Source organism: Durio zibethinus, chromosome 10 (assembly GCF_047325235.1).
Source record: "Durio zibethinus cultivar Kanyao isolate XHJ-2024 chromosome 10, ASM4732523v1, whole genome shotgun sequence".
NCBI classification, from domain to species: Eukaryota; Viridiplantae; Streptophyta; class Magnoliopsida; order Malvales; family Malvaceae; genus Durio; species Durio zibethinus.
Window position 1 is genome coordinate 27,916,778 of NC_143171.1, and position 20,994 is coordinate 27,937,771.

At 29.9% G+C, this 20,994-nt stretch overlaps 3 protein-coding genes across 5 annotated transcripts; 1 reads left to right on the forward strand and 2 right to left on the reverse strand.

Moving 5' to 3' along the window:
- Nucleotides 1–7,013: 7,013 nt before the first annotated feature.
- Nucleotides 7,014–8,924, forward strand: LOC111292905 (transcription factor bHLH61-like). Of its 2 annotated transcripts, none has more exons than XM_089767345.1 (4): nt 7,014–7,295; nt 7,952–8,080; nt 8,225–8,398; nt 8,665–8,924. In XM_089767345.1, exons 1-4 carry the CDS (start codon nt 7,215–7,217, stop codon nt 8,761–8,763), a joined length of 483 nt encoding a protein of 160 aa, XP_089623471.1. In that variant the 5' UTR covers nt 7,014–7,214; the 3' UTR covers nt 8,764–8,924. The 2 variants fall into 2 exon arrangements, with proteins under 2 accessions (XP_089623471.1, XP_022741267.1); XM_022885532.2 differs by having other exon boundaries at nt 7,023–7,295; nt 8,228–8,398.
- A 1,625-nt stretch (nt 8,925–10,549) lies between these two features.
- Nucleotides 10,550–12,229, reverse strand: LOC111292481 (Myb domain protein). 2 transcript variants are annotated; one of them, XM_022884891.2, is made up of 5 exons: nt 12,106–12,229; nt 11,447–11,554; nt 11,194–11,258; nt 10,899–11,069; nt 10,550–10,759 (listed from the first exon to the last, which is right to left on the reverse strand). In XM_022884891.2, the coding sequence occupies exons 1-4, from the start codon at nt 12,184–12,186 to the stop codon at nt 10,922–10,924; spliced, it is 402 nt and encodes a 133-aa protein (XP_022740626.2). In that variant the 5' UTR covers nt 12,187–12,229; the 3' UTR covers nt 10,550–10,759; nt 10,899–10,921. The 2 variants fall into 2 exon arrangements, with proteins under 2 accessions (XP_022740626.2, XP_022740625.2); XM_022884890.2 differs by having other exon boundaries at nt 10,550–11,069.
- A 3,133-nt stretch (nt 12,230–15,362) lies between these two features.
- LOC111293448 (myb-related protein 315-like) lies at nt 15,363–16,843 on the reverse strand. Its single transcript, XM_022886181.2, has 3 exons — nt 16,596–16,843; nt 16,376–16,505; nt 15,363–16,276 (listed from the first exon to the last, which is right to left on the reverse strand). The coding sequence occupies exons 1-3, from the start codon at nt 16,726–16,728 to the stop codon at nt 15,751–15,753; spliced, it is 789 nt and encodes a 262-aa protein (XP_022741916.1). The 5' UTR covers nt 16,729–16,843; the 3' UTR covers nt 15,363–15,750.
- Nucleotides 16,844–20,994: the final 4,151 nt, after the last annotated feature.

Genomic DNA, 20,994 nt, shown 5'->3' on the forward strand with positions numbered 1-20,994 from the left:
TATTATTATAATTATGGCATATTATATTATATTATATTATATTACTAGTCTTATTATTATTTGTATTTTACCTTATTTTTCTTTTCTTTCTTTTCAATCGGTAACAAGAATTATGAAAACTAAAATTTAATTAACCAAATCAAAATCCCATCAATAGTTAAAGGGTTTTTAATGTAGAATCAAATCAAAGTATTTTTATGGATTTAATCGGGAACTAATACCTAGCCTAAAATCATGCTCGAGCAAAACTCAATTTTCGGATTCAAACCAAGATTGGTTCTGTCCAATTTCTAAATCTGCTACTGGAGGCTAGCTATAAATTGAACAATGAATCAAAGAAACGAACACGATTGATTCTTTTTTTTTCTTTTGGAAAAGGTGCGAACTTAGTGTTCTGAAAATTTTTCTAAGAAATAAGAAATTTTTGAGATTTTGATTTTGAGAAATTCTGAGTTTGATTTGAATATTCTAGGTTTAAATCTAGGCTCCTAGGATTAGGATTAAAGTTTTATATGGTTTTTTAAGAAATTTGCAAAAATCTCAAAACTTTTGGGTTTTTTTTTTTTTTTTTAAATTTGAGTTTTGATGAACATTTTGAATTTTTTGATGAATTTTCTAACGAACTTTAAAGTTTTCAGTGGAATTTCAATAATTTTTAAAAAAAATGGATGAACTTTTCTAGTTTTCGACGATGTTCTTAGGTTAATTCTAGAGAAAAAAGAGAAAGAATCGAGTTAGAGAGAAAGAGCAAAGGACGTTTGAGAAAAAATGTTGAAAACTGACTTTTATAGGATTCCAAAATGACATCGTTTTTGAGAACCCAAATCCACTTGTAACCAAACTAGGATCAACGCATCACCTATAGTCCTACCCAACCCAATCACATATTTTTTTATTTATTTATTTATTTATTTTATATTTTAAATTTTTTTATAATTTTATTTTCAGTTTGTTTTTATTATTTATTCTATTGACTTTATTATTTATTCATTATTACTGAGCAATTTATTATTTATTAAAAATTTGATAAAATTTTATTTTATTAAAAAAAGAAAAAGACAAAAACAAATAAAATAACAAAAAATAATATAAATAAAAAAAAATCTTTACAAAATAAATTTACGAATTCTACTAAACTATTGAAAAATTCTCATGGATTCAAATTTTATGAAATCTATCAAACTATTGACAAATTTCATAAATCAATTTTTTAAAAATAAAAATATAATTTTTATCCTCCAAATTATTAGAGAATTTGCTTCTTAAATTAAGTCCTACTAAATTATTAGGAGACTTAATAAATTTTTTTTAAAAAATAAAAATTTTATAAATATCTTTCAAATAAAATCTCACCAAATTATAATATATTAATTCGATGATAAAGCTTCATTAAAAGTGAGACACTAATCTCCATAAATATTCTTAAGGTGAGAGAATGATCTTAAATTGTTATCAAATTATTTGAGTAATTTTAAGGTTAATTTTTAATATTAAATATTTTGATAAAGCATAAATATTCTTTAGGCTTGGATAATTTGAAATTAAACTAATATCATCTTCTGAAAGGCACTATGAGGGTGTTATAACATTTCTTACGCATAACCACACTCTCGAACTTAAATCTGATTTTATGGATAAAATTCAATCAGATAACCAATCACACATAAATTAAAAAGATTGGTGATAACTCTTTTTAATTTATATCTAATAGTAAGTTCACAGATCTATATGTTATGACATATATAAAAATAAATGTATATGAAATTGTCCATTTCATTTCAAATTATTAGAGATTTTAATTTAATATTTTGGTGTTTAAATATTTTTATTGAAAGATTTTATTTAATTTATTTCACATATAAAAAAATAAAAATTTAAAATATAATTTAATTTGATATATTTTATTATTCGATTAACCAAAAATTAATCATATCGATCGAATTAATTTCAATCAATTAATTTTTGAAATTAAAAAACTTGATTTGATTAATTAAAATAATTTAATTTAATTTTAAATAATTCAATTCAAAATTAACTAAATTGATTGAATAAATACTTCTACTAAAAAAAATTATATGAACCGACTGATGAAATAAGCTCGAGATTCGTGACGTTGAGAGTTATTAATTGCATTACTGCCTTAATGCGTATAGCAAACAAAGGTACTTCTTTTTCGGATACCAATTTGAAGAAAAGTCAGTTTTCAAAGGCTAAAAACTCTTCAATTTAATCCATATTATAATTATATAAATTAAAAAATTAAAAAAAAAAAACCCATGAAAGGCTGATATAGTACTACGTTCCTCTCCAATTTTGTGGGGTTTAAGAAGTTTGAAAACTCCTAATGAAATGTCCCACAGATATAGCCATGGCTGTCCCATTCAGTGATGAGGGTTTGGTTGTTTCTTCCTATAGCTATGCCTATAGGCTATGGCCATGGTACTGTCAGCTGCTCCCTTCCATTTACATGTGAAAGAAAGAAGGGACAAAGGTCTGACCCGGCAACTTCTGATTTGCTGCTTGTATTCTTCAGTAAAGGATTTGGTGTTTTTTTATAAAATATTCAATGTGTTTGTAATTGCAATGAAAACTGAAATTATATCATGTTCGATACATACAAGTTAACCCATCAAGACACTCCCTCCCGTGACCTAAATTCCACTCCTTTTTTGCACAATTAGTGGTCTAGAATACATGCACATTCATCACTCAGCTCAACCCTATTTTAGTACAGATATATCATATTTCGATGGCTGCGAATAATAAGTTAAGATACTCGTGAACTACATGAGTTTTGTTGGATAATAAATATTACTTAAATTCAGATCAATTTTTTTTTTTTTGAGTATTTCTAAAACTCATGTTTTTTTTTATCGTGTTTCATATTATTTTAAGACAATTGAAAAAAATTTAAATAGTTAAGTATGATTACGTGAAAGATGAAATACGAGTTTTATTTTTTTAATAGTTTTTTCTAACATCAAAATGTTGTCATAGTAGCTAGGGTTTGAATTTTTTTTTTAAATCGACAAAAACTTTTGTAATATTCAAAGAAAAATGGATAAGAAACACAAAAAAAAAAAAAATTTCTAAAGGAAAACACAAATAATTATAGCTGTCTAATTTGTTTGCATGAATAACTATCTGTTCTCTATAACAGCTAAGCAATTTGTAGGCATTAGATATTATAAATTCTTAGAGAAATAGAAAAAAAAATTAATTAAAGGTAAGAAATTTGCTTCTTAAAAATGACTTTCTTTTTCTTTTAATTTTATTTTTTAACTTCTAATTTTCTAATTACAAAACACATTGATGTGTTTGTATACTCATATATGTATCCAACAAAACTTCGATATTGTCTTTGTTTTTTATGTTATTTTTGTAGATTCTTTAATTTTTCTTACACGAATTTCTCTCTCTTTCTCTGCATGCAAACACAACAAAAGCACTAATCACTTAACTTTATAGATTTATAAATTTTGTTTCCATTGTCACATTTGCATGTGAATGTACTTTCCCGAAGTGATACTCACGTGAGCTTTGCTATACCGAGTCACAAGAATCCCATATTACTACTCTGCAAAAAGATAATTTATACAAATCCAAGAAAAAAAAATTTGCAACGAAAAAGATCGTAATGAGTCCAAACAAGTTTAACCTAGTTAAAAGAGGTTCGAGCCGATGAACTTAGACTTCAAATAACTAATTATTTAGTAATTAAATTGATATGTTCGGTTCAATTTGAAAGGGTCGTTAACTTAAATTGAGTTGAGTTTTAAAGTAAGTAATTGTTGGATGAAGCTTTTTTCAAGTTTCACTTTGGAAATTAATGTGTCTTTGGCGTAGCTTTGTCATCTTATGGGAATTTATATATTTCAATCATCTATGAGGGATGTCACGGGAAACATTTCTGAATTCAGTAATACAACAAGTCTCTAAAATATAATCTTTATTAGGAATTTGTTTTATTTTGTCACATGATACGAAAACATATAATACGATAATATAATATATATAATTAAATCAACACGAATGAATTTGTTTATGATTTTATCAAATCAAAGTAAATAAAACTCGAAACCTAATAGTGATTAATTAGATGTATATTCTTTCCTTGAGTTGTGAACAACTCTTTTTTTTTTTTTTTGGGTTTGGTCTAGCAATTTATTGGTAGGTATTCTTCCTTGTTGTCGTTTTTTTTATATAATACTTTATAAAACCTTGTTTTTCAAAAAGAAAACATGAAAACGCGTACAGATCAGCAAATATAGCCTCATAATTCACAATCAGTATGCTTTAATTAGGGTTTAGCATGTCCTTATTAGGATTACATGTCCTATTACTCCTATATTTTATGAAGCATGTGAACAACAACAATCAAATCCAAAAGAGAATCTTCTCAATCTCCAACTTTTTTGCAACTAACAATATTTCCCTCTCATCAGTCATATGACTACTCGAAGCCAGTTCAAAAAAAAAAAAAAAAGGGCTTCACCTTTTCAAGAAACAAAACAAAAACTTTCATGAAGTAATTTAAAAAATTTTCATTCGAAAATTGCAAGTATCTCCTTGCATAACTTATAACACAAATTACTCGATATTAACTTCGCTCACGTGAGTAAAATCTTCTAAATTATTTATAAGATTTAAATGTTAGTAGTTCGAGCGTTAAATTAATAATTATTACATACATTTTTTTTAAAAAGAGCTTAAGAAAAATTGCATGAATCAATTGAAAATTCATATTTTTTTTAATGAATTAAGTTAAATACGAATTTTGCGAAGGTGAGAATGAATATTAATTTGATTAGACATATGCTATATAGCAAAAAGATCAATAATATGCACATTGCTTCTGGCATATGCCATAAGAAGAAACTAATAAGAGTGTGAAGACAACAATTGCTTATCTGTTTTTTTATTTGTATTTTTCTCACTTTTTTCTTTAGTTTCATAGCAATGATAAGAATTCTGTCACACTCATTGAACGAAAAGTGTTGAATGAAGGATGGGTATTGTCAAATAATGAATCATTTTCATGCCATTCTACACAAGTTACCAAGTGGGATGGATATTTAAAAACAAACAAGGAAAAAAAAACACTTAAAATCTAAGACCACATTGTTTCATGTTCAAAAGGAAATCAAATCTACAGAGCATTTGACTCAATAATAAGTGCATGTATGGGTTCTCAGTTCAAGGTGCGATTGAGTTCTAGTCCCCTTTTCCTCCGAGATTAAAAAAAAATTCTATAAATTAATATTGAAAATTAAAATGAAAAACTGATGTAGGAGGGGATGAAGAGCAACATTTCATGGAAGGCAAGAGACAAGGTTGGTGCAGTTATATGTATGAAGAGTATTGTTTTGTTGTGATGATTAAAGGGCACACATGTGAATAGGTGGGTACATGATTTGTCTGTGTGGAATGGAGACAATGCTGGGATTGCAAGGAGCCAACTGATGCAAACTAGCAATAGCTTGCATATGATGAGAAAAAAAAAAATCTCTCATGTTTATTTGATAGAATGATACATAACATCTCGTGACAAGCTCATCGGACAATAGCTAGCGATTGATTAGAAATTCTTGCTTCGAGTTCTTCCCAATCGATGCAGATTCATATGATCCATATATACATATTCATCAGTTGAAGATAGGGGATTTATATCAGTGTTTATGGATACCTACCATCATTAGGTTTTCTGTATCTTCCCATGAATAGTGACCATCATATGCCACAGAGAAAGTGTGTTCTTTTCACATCCTCACAAAAGTTAATAATGTTGTCAAATTTATGTACCATTGAGCCTATACGAAAGAGTTTAGATCAGTTAAAAGAGGTTTCTCTTCACAAAAGTTTCTATCTAAATATATCACTTGAACCAGAGACGTCGTCAGTGAAATAAATCATTTCACTTACGGTGCAACCAATTGGGAGATTATCAATAGATTCCTTTTCGGGAGCGATTCATCCTTCCCGAACATAAACCATTGAGACAACTTTTTGCATCATGCCAATATATACATATATATATATATATATATGCGTGTAATATTAATATTGAACATCAGTCAAAGGTTAATTCTACATGAAATCAGCTTTATATATATATATAACTTGATGATTAAGAGAAGTGTAGAAATGACACGTGTGGAGAGAGACGATAAAGAGGAGACGGGCTAGCTGGTGAGAGAGGGAGAGGAGGGAGAAGGAAGGAGGCTAAAAATGGCCCCCGTGAGGAGTATTTGGAGGCATTCCAATTATATCACAAACCCAAAAATTGTTTCTCCTTCACTTCTTTCGATGGCCATTTTTCTCTCCTCTCCATCACGAGCTCATGATTCCCACCCCATTCCCTCATTTTCTTTTACCCTTTTCTGTTTTCCCCGAATACCCTCCTTTTTATTGCTCCTCCTCTAAGAAAAATGTAATTTATATATATATATATATATATATAATTACAAGTTAGTTTTTCATCCAAAACTTATATGAAACTTTGAAGTTTCATACACAACTAACATACAAAACTAAGAAAAGAGTTTGAAAACCGGTCTATACAATTATTCTTTGCCATTTAAATGAATAAAGCTTGCTTATCAATATCTATATATTTCATGCATGCCTGAAATTGATCAGCCAATTAATAAAGCTTAAACTCATTAAGATTCTATACTTTCTTTGATATTTTTTCTTAACGAGATCACAATATAATCTGCAGATAAAAAGGATTATAGGTACGAAAATTCAATCTCAAACTTGTTAAATGTCATTTTTTAAATGATTATATGAACCAATTGATGTAAGCTCCGGGTTTTTCTTTGTTCTTTAGTAAATTCTTAGACTTCAATTTTGTCAATTATATATAGCTTTAACATAGCCACTACCTAAAGCAGGGTCATTTATTCCCACAAAAATTGTTGATAATATATATATATATATATATATATATATACATATATATTCTTTGAAATTAAAAATATTAACAAGAATGAGGGGGCAGTGTGGTAAAATGGGATGCAATCTATGTTATATTGCGGTGGGAATTAGAAACTGAGGCAGTCATGTGGGAAGCAAACATGAGGATCCTATAGATTTGAGAGCTCATCCCCTCTCTTTTAAAACAAGCCTCAGAGCATACAGCAAAGCTGAGAGTTGAAAACAAAGAAGAAAAAAAAAAGAGGAGAGGTGATCACATAACAAAAAAAAAAAAAATGGTTTCTAGGGAGCACAAGAGGGCAGGAGTAATGCATGAGAAGCTGCAACTTCTTCGTTCCATTACTAACTCTCATGCCGTAAATTCCCTCTATCTATCTAATATCTGTATCTTCTGATGAGCCCCTATTTTGCTTTCATTGGCTTTCTCTTTTATTATTCCACAAATTCATCAGTCTTTGTTCATCATCTTTTCTTCTGTTTTATATTTAGATACTGTTAGTTAATAATTCTGTGTCACTACTGTTTCTTTCTTTCTGGGGTCAATGCGTTACCAATTATTCACTTCTTTTCTGCTTTATTATAATCTCTATCCACTGTTCTTGCTTCCTTTTCAAACATATCCAATGCTCAAGCTTCTTGACTTACATATATATATATATGTATATATATATATACACATATATATATACATATATATATATATATATCTAAATCACCAACAAGAAAAAGTAGTAGGGAAGGATTAGAAAGATGCTAGCCTTTGAAGTTTTGGAATATCAGTGGCTTCTTTTCTGGAATCAGAGGGTTTTGTTATTTGGTATCTGATGCAAACAGCAAACTACATATTTGAGCAATTATCTCTCATTGAATATTATAATTAATCTTCTTATTAAATCTATGTTGCCTGTGTTTCTGTGAAAAAATGATCAATGGAAATTAATTAAAATAGAAAAAGGAAATAAAGGAAGAGCAACTTTGTGCTAACCCCAGTTTAATTGTAAATATATGGCAGCTGAACAAAACATCAATCATAATAGATGCATCAAAGTACATTGAAGAGCTAAAACAGAAAGTAGAAAGACTGAATCATGATATAACAGCAGCTGCACAAACTTCAAATGATCAAAATCCATTGCCTATGGTAATCTATTCCAACCTCTGATGTTTACATCAAAGTACTATTACTTTTTAGCTTGTTTAATTTCCTCAATCTTCATTGAATCATTCATCTTTCTACTGTTCTTTCTTTTGTGCTTCAAGTTCAACACTGTACCTTCTCTCTTAGCAGGTTACAGTAGAAACCCTAGAGAAGGGTTTTCTGATAAATGTATTTTCAGAAAAAAGCTGCCCTGGTCTACTTGTTTCTGTGTTGGAAGCCTTTGAAGAACTGGGTCTTAATGTTCAGGAAGCTAGGGTTTCTTGCACTGAGAGTTTTCGATTACAGGCAGTTGGAGGAGAAGTAAGAGTGTCAACCTTTTTTATACTATATATATATATATATATATCTGTTTATCTTCATACATAAGTTGTAATTATTCTGTATCAATTAAAGAATTATCAGAATGTGATAAATCTTTTCTTATATTTCTTGCTGATATGCTAAATTTGGAACCATGATTAGTTTTTCTTGAGTTATCTCTAAGTATGATTTTGTAATGGAAAAATATTATGATTTGCATCCTAATTATTAAGACTATGACAAAAAGTTATTTTTGTTTTTTGCAGAATGAAGAACAAAGTGAATCTATTGATGCACAAGTGGTGAAACAAGCAGTGTTACAAGCTATTAGGAATTGGAGTGAAAGTACTGATCCACAAGACTAAATGGATTTTTATTGTTATCCATTAACTTTCTTGCACGCCATTTTCTTTCCTAGTGTAGGTTATTGGCAATGTTGTTTAATCAGTTATTAATCCCAAATTTAATGTTACAAAGTAGAGTGAGGCAGGTTTTCCAAACTTGTCAATCAAATTGGTTGAGTTGAGTTGGTAAAAATCGGATATTTCGGTTTGTACAATTTAAATTGAAATTTTGATACTAACAATTCTCTTGATAAACGATCCGTAAATCTAATATCAGTTTTCATTAAGTCTTAGGACATACTCTGACTATACTCTGACTCTGACAATGAAATGGAGCAAACTTTTTTCAACTAAACTATTTCCATCAAAAAAAAGTTTTCCAAAGTTGTTGATATAAATATATATATATATATATATATATATATTCAGGTGCACCACCTCTCATTCAATGTGACCTAATTCAAGCGGCAGAAGCTAAAAGCTGGTTGTATCACTAAAACAGTGCCTGCAAGGCTGGATGAGTAAATGACACACTATATCACAGTTTCAAACTGACATGATGAGAAAAACAATGTGATGATGATGTAGAAGTGTCAAGTATGGGCAAGAGAAAGCTATATGCAGTATACAATAACCTAACAACAATTCTTTTTAGTTTCTTTTATTCTTATATATATCTATATGCAACAGAATAAAGATGCTAGCGAGCTAGTTGTTGCATATAATTAATACTCAGGAGGTTTTCCTCACATGTTGCATGTAGTTTCCATGCCCATGCATGTATGTTGCAACTTGCAAGAATTTTTATTGGTTTATAATAATTTGTTGGGTTTTCACAGTTATATGAATCTATAATTTTAATTTCTGCAAATATATATCTACATACATACATACATACTATATGTATGTATGTATGTATGTATGTATGTATATGCAGAGGCATTTCCAGGAAGCATGGAATGGAAGATGGACTGGTAGGCTGGAATTAATAGGCAGCCATGCCAAGCTAGGAATGATATAAATATAAATTACTTTCAAGTAATGATATAAATGTTCTAATAAACTAATAATATTAATGTTTTTAATTAAATATATATAATGTATTAGCAATTGATCAATGGATATTGTTGTCGGTGAGTGAATCTCAAAACGAACAAGCTATAGAATTATTATAACTCTCATGATTCAACATGGGACCAGTGGCAACTACTGCTTTCACTCTCAGAGTAATTGGACTTGTCTATCATTAGAAATTATAATTTTATTTTCTTTTTGAGTGTGAGATTCCGCACTTTTTTTTTCATAGTTCCCTTTATTTTTTTTTGTTTTTAGGTTCCATTTGAGAGCTCGATGAAAATGCTCCTACCAATACGTTAATGACAACTTGTTTTATGACTGAACCCTAAATGGAGCGTTCATCAATGTTTTTTGACATCCAATGCTATGTGTTTTCACCTTAGTTGCATCAAAGACTTGTTCAGGAACTAGTATTTAAGAAGCAAATTGCCATAGCTTTTAGGTTTGTGGTATTCTTTTTTTATCTCTAACCAATGGTTTAAGCAGCTTCAATTTGCTTTTCTCATCTAGAGCCTAAGCAAGCACTTCACTCCATTTTATTTCAGGGAGAAAGGAGACAGATTATTCGATTCATAGGTAAATCTTGGCTGTCCTTTCTCACATCTACTGTGTCTGTATGCATTTATTGTCTGAAATCCAAACAATGATATCAACTTTTTTTTTTTTTGGTTTCATAGTAAGATCCCAACTTTGCTCCCTGTTATCAAAATTGGACAGCTTTACCAGAACATGTATCAACACTGTTTTTCTTTTCATTAAACATAAGGAAAGAACAAGCAAATTGAAAAAGTAGTTCTAAATATTACATTTTCTTGGTCCAGAAGAAACTAAATCACCTGTTTCATACGGCCTACTAATGGATACAATAACTCTGAGTTTCCATCTCCTCTTTTGTCTGGAAAACGAGTTGAGTTCACACAACTAAACCACATGGATGCTCCTAAAAGGAACACTTGCGTTATTTGAGCCTCCGACAAAAACCAGCAACATAAAGCATTATTCCACCTTCAAAGAGAATGAAAAGGACAGAAAAGATCCTGATAAGACCAAGGTTGAGTTGGTGCTCTAGAAGGACTAACTCAGATAATCAGAGGTCCTTCAATCACTTTCTTTTAGATGGATCCCGGCTGAGTCCATGCTTCTTCAGTGTTTTGATATAATTTCTCATGAGGGTAAACTTGTTGATCCCAAGATTGTAGAAATAGTCCCAAGAATAAATCCCAGTTTTATGCAAATCATCAAAAACTATCCTGAACCATCCACCCAAAAATGACACAAATATGAAATAAACAGGGAAAACTTATTCAAGCATTCAGTCATATGTAACTTTACCAAGAAACTAATATGGTGAAATGAAGAACTTAGTGAAGGTACCTTACCCCATAGTTTCCTACAGGTTCGGTAGACATTATCCCCACATGGCGCCGCCCAGATATTACCTGATAAAGGAACATGAAACTTGCTCATCTAAAAGAGAGACAAAGTCTCTTAGAGGGTCAAGAGGAAAAATAAATTTAAAAGGTCAACACCATCAAGTAGATATTAATCTCTTGTGCACAATGCCAGTAGGCCAAGCAAAATATGCGACTTACTAGACTAGGGCAATACCAGAATAAAATATATATACCTTTTCACCTCCGATTGATCTAATCTTGCCATCGGCAGCTGGGCTATAAACTCGCAAAAACTCAGCTGACAAGCTGAACTTGCTACCATTTGCATATTCTACATCTACCTGAACAAGGTTTCAACATGACAGATGAGCTTTTCAGTACGATGACAGATAAAAAGCTCAGTCATTGGCATGAAAACAGAGATTAAGCAATATGTCTTTCTAATGAATCACTAATTGGTTTATCTCGCTCAATCTTTAACACAGATTCACTAAACAAAGTTCGGATGCAAAGACTCAAACTAGCAGTGTCTGCACCACGAATTGAATGGCCATTACCGGGCAATTTAAGCACCAATAATCACCCCATTCCCACGTTCCACTTCCTTTTGCACAAACAAATTTCAACAACTCAACAAGTAAACTAATCAATAATTTTCTTTGGCAACTTAGCTAATATCCCAAATGATTATTTCTACTTCCAAAGAGATATAACGAAGCTAAAATCAAATGGGAACTCAAAAAAACCATCTGGGTCTGATTATATACCAAAATTAAAACAACCCCATATCAAAAATCAAAACAAAAATCTCATTAAATTAGTAAACGAGAATAAACCAACTAAAAAATTAATATAAAAAGAAAAAATTAATAAAAAAATGAAAAAAATTTACACGTTTGGGTGCGTTAAGAGAGAAGCTTTTGAGGCGTGGAGTATCCACTAGAGTGTGGATCCTTTGAATTGCTCTCTGCATAGCTGAAATTGTTTTCTTCCGAGTGCGACTCACTTTTTCTAAAGCTGTAAAAGTGTTGGATTTGAGTCTTGCTTTTGTTGGACAATTCTGGCCCATTATTTTTAATATTTTGGGCTAACAAAGTCCATTCTTGTATTGGGCTTGAATTATCTTGATTTTTTTAAACCTAATAATTAGTATACTTAAATATACCATATAAAATATTAAAATTTATGAATTTGTATTATTTTTTATACAAAAAATTACATATGATAATTCATGTCCATGTGAAAATATAAAAAATATTTTTTTTGTTAAACCTATATATAATTATTATTAAAATTTTAAATCGTATTATCTTTGTATTATTTATTTATATTATATTTGTATCGTATCATTATATCGTGTTTTAAATTAGCAGGTCTAATTTTTTTCTTTCCACTTAAAAAAAAGAAAAAAGGATTATCTAGATTAATATTTTAATTTTCCCTAAAATTATTATTTTAATTTTAATTTTTTAATCATGATGATTAAATTTCAATTGGAAACTGAAAAAAGATAAAATCAACTTGTCCAAACTATAAAACTTAACAAATTTAGTGTTTGTTTTAGAAAAAGTCAATATTTAGGGATAAGTTTGTTAATTTGATAAATTAATAAGGAAATATGGATATTATTCAACTTTTAAAGATTTTTTAATTATAAATAAATAAATATTCCCTAATTATAAATCCTCGCCTGCCAAGGGTAATTATGACTAAAATATTTTACATTTTATATATGAGTCTATATTTTTATTTGACTAAAATATAGAAAGAGGGAGATAGAAAAAAAATATTGGTTCTGAATATTCTGACTTATTTATTTCTATAAATAAAATTAAAATATTAATATTAATTAAGGCATCAATCTTAAAATATTAGTATTAATTAAGTAAAGAATTACACCACTTGACCCTATTGTTTAATTCTTGGGGGTGATTCCTATAAAAAAAATGAAATCTTTTGGTTGATTAAGGACCACAATGAAGATAAGTTTCCAATAAATAATTCTTTCAAGTTAATTTCACTCTAATAAATTAACAAAATAAAAAAAAAATCTCATTGTGAGGTCTATCATTATATTATATATAATTTTTATATAAAATATAATATAAATATATAAATTTTAATATTTTATACTATATAAATATATAAATGAAACCTCCCATTTAACCGGAAATGTCAGCCTTACGGGGCAATTTAAAAATAAAATTTTTTGCATTAGATTAATACTAGAGCCTGTTCAAATAAATTTTAATCGAATTATTAAAAAATTAAAATAAAAAATTCAGTAATTATCTATCTAATTTTTATAGTAACAAACCCATGATGATAGCAGTGACGATTAATCAGATCGTACAGGGATGACAGAAGCCTCATGCCTTTGATAATTTTTAATACCAAACTGATGTTTGATTTTTTGTGGGATTATAAATTTGATCTTGTAAGTTGTCTTGGAGCTTTCTAACTTATTAGGCCTATCTTGTTGACTAGAAAATTATTTGTAAAGCATGTTTTTTTTAAGCCTAAAATCATCTAATCATCTTTGCAAGAAGGTATCTTTGGTGGGTTGGCAATGGATATTTTGTTTTTTTCAGTGCTTTTGCCCTTCCAATGGGTTATTGAGACACTAAATTCAATAATAATTTATATATATATATATATATATAAGGTTATAGCTTGAGATACAAGAAAAATAATAAATGTTAAAATTTAAATTTTAAACATTTTTTATATTATTTTTTAAGAGTAATAATATTAATTAATCAAATTTAATTTTAAATTTAATTTAAAAATAAATTTAATGATAAATTCAGTTTGATTTAAATTAATCTACAAAAAATAATTTTTTTATAAAAAAAAAGTTTATTATTAAAAATATAAAATTTAATTATTATAATTTATAATAATTAATTTTAAAATTATCACTTGTCATCTATAGTATTAGTGACGATATCTATTAAAAGATAATGCATGACTTACTAAAGCAGTACCCACTTGAGAGGGTTGGAGTTGATGATGTCAATGGTTTCTTAAATTTATTCATCAAAAAATTTGATTATTTGGTGAAAATAATACTGACCAGCTTGCTTAAGCAAGGATGATCAATTGTTTTATGGGGAGCTTGTTTCTCATAGGTTTACAAGTCTAATCAGATTCCTTTGTTTAATTTAGTCAAATATGTCATTTTAATTAGTTCTCGTGTCAATTCACACACAGTGATCAACAGATAAGCATGTGTTGAAATTATGTTTATGAATTTTTTGTTTTTTTTGTGTCTTTTTCTTTTCTTTTTTTACTTTTGTGTTGCTGATGAGGTTTGGTTTTCCTAACTGTCAATTATCAGATCGAAGTTACTGAATGCTACGATCGACCAATCATACGTACGAGATTCATCTACGTATGTATTTCATAAGAATTTCATATTAACTTATCGCTCTCTGATTGAGTCGCTGACACTTCAGCATGGGCCAATCATGTCTGTCCTAACCTTATCACTTAGAGCTCGAGCCATCTAGGTCCGGCACCTTCATCGTATAGGTATAAATAACTGTATTCCCTCAGTATAATTAATTCAACTTTCATATCTACTTTCATGTTTTCTCTCTTTTTTACCTTCTTTTGGAGCATTGATTTGAGCATCGAAATGCAAATCCCAAAAAAACCATCAACTTTTGCTATTAACCGACCTTAGATTCTGTGATTTCAGGTTTTACCCTTGTCAACAAACACATACTTCTTTCCAGGTTTAGATTATTGAGTTTCATATTCAGATTCCTTTCTCTGCAATAACTTATACAGATTCATGCACATGAATAAACAACTCTTGGCTGATGATCCACTTCAGTTTTAAGTGCTAAGCACGAACCTAATCCAGTTATCTCTATCCCCAACAATTGAAAAAAATAATATCATTACAGAAACAGGCCAAAAAAGTTAACAATAAAGAAATGAAAGTGCTCATGCATTATGTTGCAGAAAGGTTATGAAGAAACATAATTTTAGCAGACATCCAGGAGCATCTATCTGATTCTCTACCGATGCCGGCTTTTTTTTTTTTTCTCTTTCTTTTTCTTCCATTTCCCACTTTTTCCTGTAAAGTCAAGTTAAAGAAAAAAACATGTGTTGTTTTCTGAGGCAACAAATGAAGAAAACATTGGACACTTTCATAATGATGTGTGACAGTACAAAGAAATTTACAGTTACAAGAGTAGACAAGATAAAATTGTAACCTAATCAATGACAGGGGGCAGTGGATTAAGCTTTTATGGCTCTCTGGTCAATCGCAACAAGCTTGGCTAGAAAGAATAAACAAGACACACAATGATCAAATCACAGATAATTTTAAAAGGACACCGTCTTGATGAGTACAATTTCAAAGGTTAAACACAAAGCAAGAAGGTGAAAGAGTTGAAGTGGAGAGGAAAGTTGAAGTTTTGATAGCAGATATCATCACTCTGAACGACTTTTTCAGAACTTTTTTATTGCTAAAATGGAAGGATTTTAGAGAAACTTGGGCATAGGAGAAGTTATGTTCAATTGCCTATATCCCAAGGAGAAAAGAACTATCCCATGAGAGAAATGAATCCACACTATCAATCCATTGCTTTAGTGATTCTTCTTGAATAGAGGTGGTTTCACCCATTGAGGGATTGTTGGATTCTTCCACTGAGAATGAAGATGTGTAAGAGGAAGAAGTATTTGTTTCTTGGTTCAACCATGAGTCTAAATCAAAGCTCCCACACAACATTTGGTAATTGTTCAATAAATCATTTGTATCATCCAAAGTTACTTGAATTTCTTCTAGTTTCTCATCTTTTCTTGGAGAAACTGTCATGCCATGATCATCCTCTGACTTTGACTCTAAGCTTGCTTCTTGTTTATTAGATGAATTTGAAGAATCTGAGGTCATCTTATTTTTACCATCTGTTTTCTCTGCCTTGTCAATAGGTTTGTGTGTCACAGGGTCAAGACCAAGGAGCTTTAACTTCTTCTTAATTCGAGTGTTCCAATGATTCTTGATTTCGTTATCTGTACGACCAGGAAAATGTGAAGCAATCTTGGACCACCTACAAAAAAATTTTTTCTTGTGTTACAAGGGAGAATCAACTGGCAATAATATTTGATCAATCTAGGCATCATATGGCAAGGAAGATGGTGATGTTTACCTGTTTCCTAGACACGAATGAAGTTGAATAATCTGATCCTCTTCTGATTCTGTAAAACCCCCTCTTTTAAGGTCAGGCCTTAGATAATTTATCCATCTTAATCTGCAACTTTTTCCACATCTTAACAATCCTGCATCGACCATACAAAAATGCCAACATTTTAGGCATACCATACCAACTTAATCACAAGTTTATGCATGTGCCTGGGAAGAACAATTACCTGCAAGCTTGGGAACAGTTCGCCAGCAATGAATACCATTGTTGAGAATAAAATTCATCAGCTTATGATCTTCCTCAATCGTCCATGGACCACGTTTTAATCCAACCTTATCACAACAAGGTTGTCGTCCCATTTCGAAACCTTAGACAAGCAAAAGTCAGTGACCCCTTGAAAATTCTAGACTAGAAATCTAAAGGGTGCTTAAAAGGAAATTGCAGATGCTATGCCAGCTAATTCAGACATTTAAAAAGAAAAGGCAGGATGATGTTGTTCAAGAAGGGAGATTCGTGATTGAATGGAGAAAGCAATTAAAATATGAAAGCTTTGTTATTTATAAAAATGGCTGGCCACCTCCCTTGTTGAGACAATGGAAATGGTCCTATATATAAGAACCAAACGTGGGTAGTCCTCGTTGACAAATTTATTGCAGCAACTAAAGTCTTTCTTCTAATTGGTTTTGATTTATATAAAGAAAACCAAAGAAAATTTTAAACATTTCATAGGATTCCTTGGTCCCCTAAATAAGCTGGCCAGTTTTGTCGTTGGAGCCAACTTTCTCCTCTGTAAGTGCCCTAAAATTCCAACCATGGATTTGCTTGTGTATTGTTTCACTTATGTTGCTCCGACTCTTCATTTTCCTTCATTTTCTTTAAAATAACCATGTTTGACACATATTCGACAAACATATATATGAGTATTTAACTTTTAATCTATACGAAAAAATTTCAAGAAATATAAATGTATCCGTATTAAACACATATTCATAGCTCGATCCGAGTAACATGGACATTGACAAGTCAATGTAACTTGGTAACAAAAATGGTTAACTTAACAGTCAATGTTTATACACTTGAGAATAGAAAACAACAGAAGTAAAAAAAATTAAACCCACTCGTGTATCTCATTCTTAATTGTTTTTGTCAAAACATCAATTCAGTGGTTCTTCAGTAGCAATCATGTTTTGGTTTTTTTTTAGCTTAAATATAACAACTTTCCTTCTTTCTATTGGATGTTAAATGGCTTCTAACTAATTAAATTTTGGATTAATTTGAGGTTAGCTTAACCTCAACAGTTGCTTCCTAAATTATCCTTGACTTAAACACCAATGATCTGATGACTTTCTACACAAGAAACTTCAAAGCTATAAAAATTAGGCATATATTTGAAGAAATCAAGGACTTGACTTGGCTTTTATAATTAATAAATCAGTTTCTCTGATTCAGCCCTTTGATTTTGTCAGTTATAATTCCCTTTATAAATGAAAGTCGAAAAGGAACAGACAGGGACCTTCAGGCCAGTGAAAGGATAAAAGGCTGACCACAATTTTCTCTACAGGAGACAGCAGGGTCACACTGTTCATTAGAGCTTCTCAATTGCAGTAATGGCTTATGAAAAAGAATGGCAAAATAACAAGGAATAAACCTAGAGAAACTGAATTTAATAGGCTTATCAATTTAAAACATTATAGTAAAATATATTTTATATTTTTATATCGACACAAATTATAATATATAATTTTTGTATAAAATAAAATATAAATACATGATATTTTACATGTGCGAAAACACAAATTATTAGATTTAGAATTCAATTACACTTTCTATGTAAGAAAGGGAATTGGATAAATTTTATTTTAGTGGGACTCCTCTCCAACACATTCCCTTAACACAGAAGGAAAATTGAAAAGGAAAGAAACAAAATGAAGGTAATCATATCTTCTGGTTCATGCATGTACAAAGTGATGAATATTCCCAATAATGCACAATAATTCATGTTACAAATTTTTTGTTTTTGTTTTGGGGTCAATGCTGGCCTTGTTTGGGGTTAAAAAAACAATAAGCTAGAATATCTTAACAAGATTGTGCTTGCTGACAAAGCTTCTGTTACATTCTTTTGTTCTTTATTTTTAATACTATATTTGGCAATGATTTTGCTGCTCTATATAATCACCAGGTTAATGTATCCAAGTTCTCCCAATGTGAAAAGGCTCCAAACTATTGAAAGTACCCCCCTTAGTTGATACCTTTGTCACTGAAGACATGAACCAACTCTTGAACAGATCTTTCCCATTTGATTAATTGCATAATCAAAGTCTATGTTCTTTATGTTTAATCCAATTTCATTTTTTTATAAAACGGGTATTTTTAGGTTTTTTTTAAACTAATTTTCTCTCAAAACTATTTTAAAGTCGTATTTTCTCACCAATGATTTGAGCGTTCAGGATTTTACAGCCGAAATATTTTTCACAAAAATCCAACTTTGGTTGACTGGAAAAAAAGCTCTTCAATCATTTTTTACCAACTGAATTAAACCTCATATCATGAGACTTAATCTACAATTTCAAGCAAAGAAGACATTTAATCAAAGATCTTTAGTTTAACTATAAAATTTTTTTTCCCTTTCATGACTGAAAATTTTATTGTTTTCCCTATTGGAAGTATTGAACCAGTCGTAATCTATGACATAATCTTTGGTGAAACATGTCAAGAGCAAAGATGATTAGGTGGTGAAAAAATTGCACACCACCTAAACAGCATCTACCATCCTGCTAGAAAAACCCTACCAAAATGACAACTGCTTAAAATATATATACTACTCTCAAGTTGTCAATGACACCTAACCAAGAACTTGAGAACAACAAAAAAAATTACTTAATTTTCTTTTCCCTGTTCAGCTGATGAGAATATTGAATATAGCATGATCCTACATCATATATTGTAGTCCATCATGCTACAGCAAACAATGTATATTAAATGAAGGAAGATTTGTGATTTGTGGCTTGAGAAGGAGAATAAGGGATTATAAAATTATCAAGTTTGCAACAAATTATAATTGTCATAACTTTGTCTGTACATTTGCAAAAAATCATGCCTCCCACATTCTCTTGGAAGAGAATTGACAATTTTCTTGATTCAACCTAGCTATGATAGAATCAAATCGCAAAGGTAATATAAACTTACTTTTGATTCATTTGTTGAATTACGTATTGAAAAGTTTCGTCTGGATTTGAATCTCGATCTTATTGTACGTGAGTTTAGTTTAATTTTATATTGATTTATTTTGTTACTCTAATTTTTTTAATAAAAAAATGTTTTTCTCGTTCCATTTTAAAGCAATGTTGTCTAACTTGATAATCACTAATAAGATTAACACATGATTATGATGGAAACAACAAGGAAAGATACGAGGATGAAGCACAAATTGGTTTCAAATTTGATTCCTTTTTAATTATTTAAAACCTTTGCTTGACTTGCTTAACATTGTTAGTGACTTCATTAATGGAGTCCTTGATTGTCAGATATACTTGTCCTGATCTAATTCAATAGTTCCAACATGAACATTGTCAGACTAAAGAAATGTCTCCCTCATTTGGGGTCTATTATCATATATCTGCAGGCAGACTAGCCTACTGTTTTAATAGTTTTTGATGAATATTCTGGTGATGCAATGTTGAGTTCTAACCTTTTCGTACATAACTGAGCAGTTAAACCAATAATATGAATGTTCATCCAAGAAAAAGAAATGGCTTCAGTTGCTTTATTCAGCAGCCTTAAATGTTATTATCAAAGCCAAAACCACAGAATTTGCTGCCATAATCATTGACATCCAACTAAAAAAGTTTATCTGCCATTTTCCCCTAGCATCCATGAACCATTTTCTGCATTCAGCTGTCTTTCAAACGTTGCTGCAAACTGAATTGCTATGTTTCTCCGATTCGGGATGAGTGTCGGATAAGGGTATGTACACGTTCAATTTTTTTTTAACCCACACTCCATACTCTTATCCGTCGTATATGTGTTAGACATGAATATTTCGAGAAAACAGACGAATCCCATTACATAGTTGAATTTTATCATATAACTTATAAATATACTCCAAATGATACAAATTCATTGGCATTCAAGAAATAGAAATGTTGTGAAAGTTCGAGAAAATTGCCCCTTTATTCTCAAATAGGCAATCTCATGGCTAGTTTCAGTTAGTAAAGTGTTGTCACAATCTCCCCATTTAAGATGGAAAATCTGATGGATTTTTTTTTAATCTTTTAATTAGTTTTTTTATCATAAATTTTGTTAATTTTTAAGATAAAAAATCTTTTTGAGATTATTAACAATACGAAGAAATAAATAAATTTGTTCGAACCAATTCAAGAAAGAAAAATATTGGATAAAGCTTGAAAACTCTTTTAACGTTAAAAATAACATGAAGAAGAAATTGAGATTAAATTTTTTGCAAATGAAATTCAATAGTAAACTTTGTTAGGTACCAAAATATTAAGATAGAAAATGATGGGGCGAGAAAGAGAAAAAAAATATAGAAGCATAAATAGGATATGCTTGATAAAGAAGATTTTAAAAATGATTGAAAAGGAAAAATAAGGTATAAATATCTCTATCAT